The 9,473-nt window shown below is 33.9% G+C and overlaps 1 protein-coding gene across 1 annotated transcript; it reads left to right on the top strand.

The window, feature by feature from the left end:
- The first annotated feature begins 2,066 nt into the window (after positions 1 to 2,066).
- LOC145315539 (uncharacterized) lies at positions 2,067 to 6,294 on the top strand. The gene is made up of 8 exons (XM_080155521.1): positions 2,067 to 2,240; positions 2,750 to 2,837; positions 3,204 to 3,342; positions 3,939 to 3,996; positions 4,564 to 4,641; positions 5,024 to 5,104; positions 5,401 to 5,576; positions 6,230 to 6,294. The coding sequence occupies exons 1-8, from the start codon at positions 2,152 to 2,154 to the stop codon at positions 6,292 to 6,294; spliced, it is 774 nt and encodes a 257-aa protein (XP_080011647.1). The 5' UTR covers positions 2,067 to 2,151.
- Positions 6,295 to 9,473: the final 3,179 nt, after the last annotated feature.

Below are 9,473 nucleotides of genomic sequence, written 5' to 3' on the forward strand. Positions count from 1 at the left end.
AACTGAAATAATTTATCTCATCGTATTATAGACTATTTTTCACGAGTAATAAAATAAAAATATTTCAAAATACCTCTCATTAATCTTGTATTTTTCTATCCGCGCAAAGCTGTCAATAATGCTCTGCGATAAATAACTATTTAAAAAATATTTTTATTTATATTAAAATTCTTTGTAAAAGGGACTTTTGATTTTGTATATATACAATACTCGACTTTAGTACACAGACCCTATATGTAAGGAAGGCGCAAGGCCGACTTTAGGGTCAGGCTACAATTTAACTTTTTATATTGCATCGAATTGCATGCATAGATTATCCCAAAATTATCCTTATACTAAAGTAACAGGATGTCTGTTTGTCTATTTGTACCGAAGGATCTCGCTTACCGCTGAACCGATCGGGTTTTCCTTTACAGGGTAGCTTCTCATAGGCCCCGGGAAGGTTTTAACTATTTTTGGAGAGTGTACCAACCCGTCCATAGAGAAATCGCCCCAGGAAAAAAAATTTCCCCCCTAAATTTTTTTTTACTTAAAAATAATATAAAATAAAAATGTGGTTATGGAAAGGGAGTCGCCCCCAACCCCCCAAAAAAAAATTTTAAAAAATATGTTTATGATTTTTAAAGAACAAATAAACATTTAGACACTAATCTCTATATCAAAGTAACAGAGTGTCTTTGTGTCTGTCCTTTAAGATCTCACAAACTGATGGACCACTTTTTCCCTTTACTTAGAAGCTTCTTATAGAGCTTTTGGAGAGGAAAATTATCCCCATACCAGAGTATATGAAAATCTGTTTCAACATCCAACTAATAATATATCGATTGGGGTTTGCTAGGACAGTGCGAGAATAACCGTATTTGGATTGCCATATATCCTGAATAGCAAGTATTTATGCCATTTACAAACTTATCATTACAGGCAGACAGACAAAAATACTTATACAGTTGCTTAACTGCTAAAAATATAGATATAATGTAACTACCCCGTATTTATACGAAAATCAGTTGAATTGTAAATATCCTTAGGGAAGGATAACCTCTAATTTATTCAGATACTATCCTGATATTTTTAAAAGCGAGGCTTTTCTATAATTATGGTCGGTCCGTCCGTCCGTCCGTAACGGATAGCTTTTTGCGTTAATTTAGGCATGTTAGAATTGTCCTATCGATTTCAAACTTTGCATGGTGATTCCTTTAGTAGTTAGGTACGATTTAGAAAGCGTGGCAACTCTATAATCATCACCAAAATGTCCGTACGTCCATTTTAAACATGTTGATTTTTTACTTTTTTAACAACAAATTTTTATGTGATCACAGAGAAAAAAATAAAAGAGAGGAATCGAAGCAACTAGAAGACGAAAATAGGCAGTGGGCCTAGAGGCCTACTCAGCGCTGTTGCCGCGCTAAAATTTATTGCTATTCCACTACTTTCCAAATGGGAGGATTAAAAATTATTTAAAAAAATATTTTTTTACTTTTTACTATTTCCATATTTAGGGCAAGAATATTAGATTAGATATTTTCGTTTTAATGTTTTAATTAAAAATTACATAGAATTTTATTTTTATTTTAAAAAAATTGTTCATGAAAGATGAATCCTTCTATTTCTAAAAAGGGGGAAATTTTTTTCATAATGAACATTCAGCTGATTCTGACCGCCCACGGCTGTTTGCTAAATATCGCTTTTCTTTTTATTCACATTATTATTTATGATTGACTTACAAAAAGCCCTGGGCGGCTTTTGATTTTCGTCTGCTTCTAAATTTAGGGATGGGGAAGTAGTATTTTACCATGAAAAAGGGGTAAGTATTCATCCTCTTATCCTTTTTCCTTATGCCAATAAATGATGTTCATATTAACAAGCTAAATTGTGAAAATTAGTGAAAAAAATATTACCTGAAAATCTGTACTTCTTAAAATGATGTTATATAAATTTTGGCTACCATTTTGGAAGGTTTAAAGCTATTTTTTGTATCTATTATAGCCAAATGAGGGATGTTATTACTTTATAGATTAGATGTACTATTTAAAATAATGTTATATAAATATTGGCTTTCATTGTGGATGGTTTTTGGCTATCCTTCTGTATCAATTATAGACTGTTGTAGAATGTGAAAAGACTAGTTACTGAAAAGTTGTACTCCTAAAAATGATGTTATATAAATTTTGGCTACCATTATGGATAGTGCTTGGCTGTATGTGTGTCTCCTGTCTGGTTCTGTGTTGGTGTCTGATAAGGTTAGGGGAAAAATAATTTGTGCTTTTCACCCCTCTCCCATTTTTACGTCCTTCCTTGTCAGAAATACTTAAAAAATATTCTCAATATTTTTACTTTAAGATGCTGTACGTATTGGTGCAAAAAATGGGGACAAATTTCAAATTGTTTTGGCGTGTGACGTCATACCCCCATCTCTTTTCTAGGGGGTTTCTTTCCTCCTTCCCTTTTCTTTCCCCTCACTTGTGACGTAAATATATATTTTCTGTTCGTATTTGTCCTCATAGGATGTCTGTCTGACTGCGAGTAGTTTGTGTATTCCTGAACCTGTATGGTTCTCCGTTACAGTAAAGCCTCTTATAGGTCCAGAAAAATCAGCCCTGAAAAAAATGACCCTACAAAAAAACTACCCTAGAAGCCTTATAGGGGCGTAGCCGCTAGTCTAAATCTAAAAATATTGCAAAATTGTTATTGTCGCTCTTAGCTTGATAATTGTTCTCTTTTTCTAATAATCTAATTCTTGATGTGTTAGGTATTCCAGAATTGGGCGTCCATCGAAGGGTACAAGATCTTGTGGAGGTCCTAGCAAGTTATTTGCTCTTATTTGTACACACAGCCAGGTAGAAGAAAAAGGAATGGCTTGGGTCATACATCCATTAGTAGCGGAGCTACTCTATAATTCGAAATATCCGTCTGTCTGGGATGTTTTTTGGCGGTCAGACTGCTTTTAGGCCGGTTTTTAGCTATATCTTTCCCAATATCTTTGGCGTTTTTATAGTTCAAATTTCAATTTTTAAATATCCAATTCCGTATTTTTGTGCTTCACTACTTTATGAATATTTTCATCTCTGTTTTATAAATGATTCGTGATTTTTAAAATTATTTTTTTTTAATATATTCGCTTTTTCTTTCAAATGACAAATGAGCATTTTTTCACTTTTTAACTCTTAAACATCTCATCATTATAAAATCTAATTTATTCACAGACGACAAGAACGACATCTACCCAAGAGCATGACGTGGGCGTGGCTGCCCCAGGCTGTGCTCCTGTGCCACGGCCCCGTATACACATGGGCACATGTTCTCTTGGTACTGCTAGTAAACACCTGCAGCTTCCTTATTATGGTAATTATTAATGTATACTGGACATCTAGCGGGTATAAATTGTACTAAAACTTGATTGAAGTATGAAAAATGTAAATATATAATCGAGAAAACTTTTAAATGTAGGAATCTATCTAGCACCCCAACGAATATACGAATATGTAGAAAATATGTAGAATGAGAACTTATTTAATCCCTGAAAATTTAATTCGACTATCTTGAAAAGGAGCCGAGAAAATCACGTTTCAGGCGGACATCTTGTAATATAGAGTAGCTTTGCTACTAGAAATACTATTACATGAAACTATAAATTAATCGTAGTGATATTTTGTATATTTGACTTAAACAATGCATTTGATACTTTGATTGATGATTGAAAAACATATTTTCCAGTATGGCTTCGAAACCGATATCCGCTGGATAAGAACCGGTTCAAAGCCATACTGAAAAATCGTGTATAGATTCATATTACAGACAATTTTCCACGAATATCAATATAAAGCCTGGGAATTCGGTCCCTTGGGGGTAACAAATCTGGTTTCAATCTCATAATTTATTATTTTAATATTCACGAAAGCTGTCTATATAATACGAATTGATAAACAAGTAATATTTAGGTGCAAAAATGAATTATATTCAACATAAACAAAATACACACCACGATGGTTATTTCAGGTTATTTAATTGTTTATTCCATATCTAATAATTTTTTTGAAGATGATTAAAGTCCCAATTCACAGATTATGACGTCATACGATTGAATGGCCAATGAGAGGCCAGTATACACTGTAATTGACCAATGGTAAAACTTATGCTGGCCTCTCATTGGTGATTTTATCGTATGACGTCATAATCTGTTGAGGGACTTTAATCATCTTTATTTTTTTCGATGCTTCCACACGTAGTGCCGCTTAGGCACTAATACACCCTCTCCCCTCCTCCTTTATTATTGAAATGAAATGAAAAATGGGGTGTATTTTTTCCTGAGCCTAACTCCTGCTGTTGGCCCTAACCCTGCGGGTCTTTACTTGTGGGGATACCCATTACCCAATGCCAATATAACTTATCCTAACTTGACCTAAAGCAATAAAAAAACAAACGAAAAACTATATTCCCAACCCCCTTATTTATTTTCAATTTATTTATATAATAAGATATAGGGGGGGGGGGGGGAATGTGCTCAATGAGTCTTTTTGATGGAAAATGCCGTCTTATTCTTATATTAATATATGATATTTGTAGTGACAGTTATTTGAGTAGAAACACTTGTTATGGATGCTATCAAGGAGTTGATCATATTCATTACCTTAAAATACACAGGTCAGTATTTTTAGGATTTTCTTTTTATACCACTGGTACCCAAAAATTATCTTTTCTTGTTGGCTCAAAAACTTTGGGTACTCTTATTGGATTTTGATTAGTTGGTTTCAAACTAGTAGTGTCCAAATTTTTAACAGAAGGAGTAATTTTGTTTATCATCACTGGGGATGTTTATCAATATCTCACCCTTTGTCTTATACACAAAGATCTATGAAAACTAGGTTTTTTAGTACGTTCAATTTTTCTTTTGTTTAATGTTATGGGAAAAAAATATGAATTTTCATTTGTGTGATTTGAGTTCCCAGTAAAGCTCAAATTGTGGCTGTTTTAAGGATCTTAAGTAGCAAATACTATCCTTATATGATAGAATTTATGTTTTTAGATCAAATGAACATCGAGTGCACCCAAAATGGAGGGAATCCTATCCTCAGAAAAGACAACCCCCTAAACCACCAGAAAAAAGGTAAAATATTAGGATTTCTTTCTGTCTCTGTAGCTTAAGACCTCGCTAACCGCTGAACAGATATGGTTCACCGTTACAGTGAAGCTTTTTATAGGTCCAGGGAAGGTTTATAACTATTTTTAAGAAATCAGCCATCCAAAACATTTTCTTTTTCAAACTAAAATTTAAAGGTTAAGGCCGACTTAAGGTAAGGTTAGGTTAGGTTATATTTGGTACTGGGTAACCCCGCAGGGATATGGCTAGTTGGGGGGGGGGGGGGTCAGTGCTAAAGCACCTAACACTTTCCTCATTTGTAGGTACAGGTACACAGTTCATCCAGATGGTTTTCCTATGGGTGCCAGAAATTATCCTATGGGTGTTCCAGCAAGGCATGGCTATCCTAGGGGTGTAGTAGGTGCTGATTATCCTATGGGTGTTAGAAATAATAGAAAGTTTCGGCTGTATCACCCCAGCTATCCAGGACAACAGGAAGGCGATTTAATAACAGCTATTTCTGCACTATTCTTGCTACTTAATTTTCTAAAAAAGAACTTGTATGGAAGTTTCATTTTTTCTTGTTATGACTTCAATAAGCTTCTTCGCACATATCCAATTGACGTCATCCATTTGAAAGAACCAAATGTCAACAATCTATTTTATCTATAATACAAAGTAGAACGATGTCTATCTGTCTGTCTGTGTGAAGCTTAAGATCTCAGTAACCACTGAACCGATTGGGCTCTACTCTTTATTGAATGAACCAACTGGTCCTGTGATGGTTTTAAGCTATTTTCTTTGGGTGTGGGACGACCCAAACCTCCCAAAAATATTAAAAAAAAACAAAAAAAAATTTTTTCTCTTTTTAAAACTAAAATTAAAAAAGGGGGATTAACTAAACACCCCCCCCCCAAAAAAAAAAAAAAAATTCCACCCACACAATAAAGATTTTTAAAAAATTTTCTTTCAAATCTAAAATACAAAAATTAAGTTAATTAAACCTCTTGAGGAAAAGCACCTAGAGGCTAGGGGCGAAACCGCTAGTTTAAAAATAAAGTAATAGCAAATTAAGTTCCAATTATAGTAAAAAAAATCGTCAATTGAAGCAGGTAGTATTCTATGACCAGTTATCTGGTAATAATCTACCAGAAACCAGAAATAAGACCAGGCAAACAAATGCCAAACCTCAGTTTCAACAGGAATGCCAAGTATAATTTACATGCACACACTTGTTAAAATCAGGCCTAGTTATTGTACCAATCAATTCTACAAACAATCACGAAACCTTTCGAAGTTAGCTGGGGGTATATCTTTTATTTCATATATTTTAAGAGGGGTGGATAAGAAGGGGAGGAAAAGGGGAAGGGAGTTGTGGGGAAATTTTCCTTTAGAATTGTTTGTCAGAATATCATTACCTTTTCCCTGGTTAAAATCAAAGCTTTTCTATAATTATAATTATAATTTTTGGAATACTTTTTCCTACCGCAAAGTACAAGGTTATAAGCGAAGCATCTTTATAATCAAGTCCTAAAAATGTAAGTATCAACAATACAAATTATTACGATGTCTGTCTGTCCGTTTGTCTGAAGCTTAAGATCTCCGTAACGACTGAACCGATTGGGCTATACTCTTTAGGGAATATTTTCTTTGGGGGTGGGACACTCCTAACCCCCCCAAAAAATGAAGAATATCCCCCCCCGCAAAAAAAATTTAACTAAAAAAAGGGGAGTTCGACTACCCCTCCCCCCCCCCAAAAAAAAAATCTCTCCCCCCCCCGAATTTTTTTTTTACTTTTTCATTTTAAATCTAAATAACACAAAAATAGGTTGATTAAACCACTTGGATCAAAGCCCCTAGAATCCGCTAGTGTCCTTAAATAGTATCCTGTATTTAAAAAGTTTTGCAACAAATATACTTACAATTTTGTTTAGATTTATGCATTAATATTCTGCATATTTAGTTCTGACAGTCTTTTACATTTAATGACCGGTATATGGATGGTGTCATTCTTGTTTTTATATGTTTATTGTCATATTCATTTATTTTTTGAAGTAATGATTCCCTAGAACAACAAGGTACAATGTTATAAGCGAAGCATCTCTATAAACAAGTCCTTAAATATTTAAGCAATTTCCATACAATTTTGTTTAGACTTTTGCTAATTTATGTTAATTAAGGTATGCTTTCAAGAGTAGTTTTGCCTTAGTCCAAAGTGTTTTTTCATTTCATAATCTAGTGGAAGTAAAAAAAAACTCATGTAAATTTAATAATTCTTTAAAAATAAATAAAATATCTAATTCTGCACCCTTATTAGAATCCTTCAAATATGAAATATTATGCAAGGCCAAATGTGAAGATTCCTCAAAGTAGTCAGATACCCAACCACACAAATTTTAGAAGATTTACCAACCAAGAATGTTCAATGCCAGATTATGATGTACCAAGAAAGAATTTTTACAGGTAAAATATTGAAAATAATGCAATTGGTCTTAACGCAAAAGATGAAATTTTGATTAATTTCTTTTTCCACACGACTTTAGTAAAATTTAATCTAAATGTTTGTTAGTTTGCAAAATTAGTTCAAAATTTCATCTAGTTTTGTCTAATTGACTTCCCAAAGGATAACCTAACTAGTTGAGATTCCTTGGGTAGGCTCAATATGACTTCATCAAATACACCTCTATCCCCCCCCCCCTTAATCAACTAGTACTAATATTTAGTTTACTAGCGGCTTTGCCCCTAGCCTCTAGGGGCTTTACCTCTTTTATTACCTGGAGATCCCCCACTCCACCACTATTCTAAATAATAATAAAAAATGTCGGGGGAATTTTTTTGTTTTTTGGGTTGGGGGTGTCCCACCCCACAAGAAAATAGCTGAAAACCACCACAGGACCAGTAGGTATATTCCCTGAAGAGTAGAATCCGTTCAGTGTTTAGCGAGATCTTAAGGGACAGACGGACGGACAGACATCATTCTACTTTGTAGTATAGATATTTCTTTCTATTTTTTGTTTCATTTTAATTTAAGGTGTTGTTATGTCTAAGCAACTATGTTTATTTTCTATAATTTTCTAAATGTTGAAGGGCATCTGTAAGATACACTGTCCAGCCACCTATTCTGCCCTCAGGAATTTATTCATTAACAGTAGCACAACTTCTATGGAATTAGGCTATTCTATATGTTCATCATTTAAACATTGTACGTCAATATGCACTATAATTTCATACTTTTTTATTTTCCTCACGCCCTTAGTGTTATAGCTATTTCATCAGAGAGAGAGGGGACAATGTGCTTTTAATTATACTAGTCCCAAAAGAATTTTCTTATTCGTTGGCCAAGCAAGTTCGAGGACTTTGGTGAATTTTTATAAGGTTAATTAATTAAGTTTAGTGTTCATATGTTTCAACCAATAATTTTAATCTACAGAAGGGCTAATTTTGTGTATTATCATCAAGGATGTACATCAATTCATCGGCCATTGTTCCTGCTATTTAATAATGATAAATTTTATCAGCTGACTCTATTCCACCACCACAAATGTCAAGAACAAGTTTTGATGGCCATGAGCAGAAGAAACAGGAGCACAGTTTACCTGAGTTCTTGCATAGAAGATCTTTTCTTGGAAATGAAACAGTCTTGGTTAGCTCCAGGTACTCATGTGTAATGTTGAGAAGGGAAACTTTATTTTAATCTATAGGATGTAAGGAATATTTTTGGTAATATGTTACAGTTGATGAATCATAATGATGTTACATGGGTCCTCTCCAGAACACATAAAATTAATGTCTTCATGAACCTACAGAAAAATTTATATGCCAAATTTTTCTTCCAAAGGTTTATACGATAAAAATTATGTCATTTATATCTAAACATCTCATAGCTTTGAAAGTCTGTAAATATAGCTGAGATTGGTATGGAATCTGTTTCAGATTATTATGTCAATATTTTGAATTTGATCAGGAAGTTCGTCAAAACTCGTAATATCTTATGCAACTGCTTTGGTTTTATAGATAATTTCATTTGCAGGCATTCTACCCCAATTATGCATTCAGGAAGAGATATTCATTCTTCAGAACCTGCAGAAATATTCAGGAATAGAGGGTTATTCAATTGGACAATTTTTTTTTAACAAAAAAAGTAAAATAAGTTTCCAACAATTTGTCTATTTGTCACTAGCAGTTATGCCCATAGAGGCCTCTATTGGTAATTATGTGGTATTCGGCAACCGTGAGCCATGCCTATGGCACCCCTGAACTGGGGTTCGGTGGAGGGTCAATGGCCCTCCCCCGAGTCCTGGGGAAGGGGTCTGACGACCCCCTCCCTATGCTTAAAATTAATGATTGAATCTGTCATGTTTATTATGGTTAACTGTATTCTTAATTCTCCCCCACC

This window comes from Acartia tonsa, chromosome 4 (assembly GCF_053477335.1).
Source record: "Acartia tonsa isolate MP-2025a chromosome 4, ASM5347733v1, whole genome shotgun sequence".
NCBI classification, from domain to species: Eukaryota; Metazoa; Arthropoda; class Copepoda; order Calanoida; family Acartiidae; genus Acartia; species Acartia tonsa.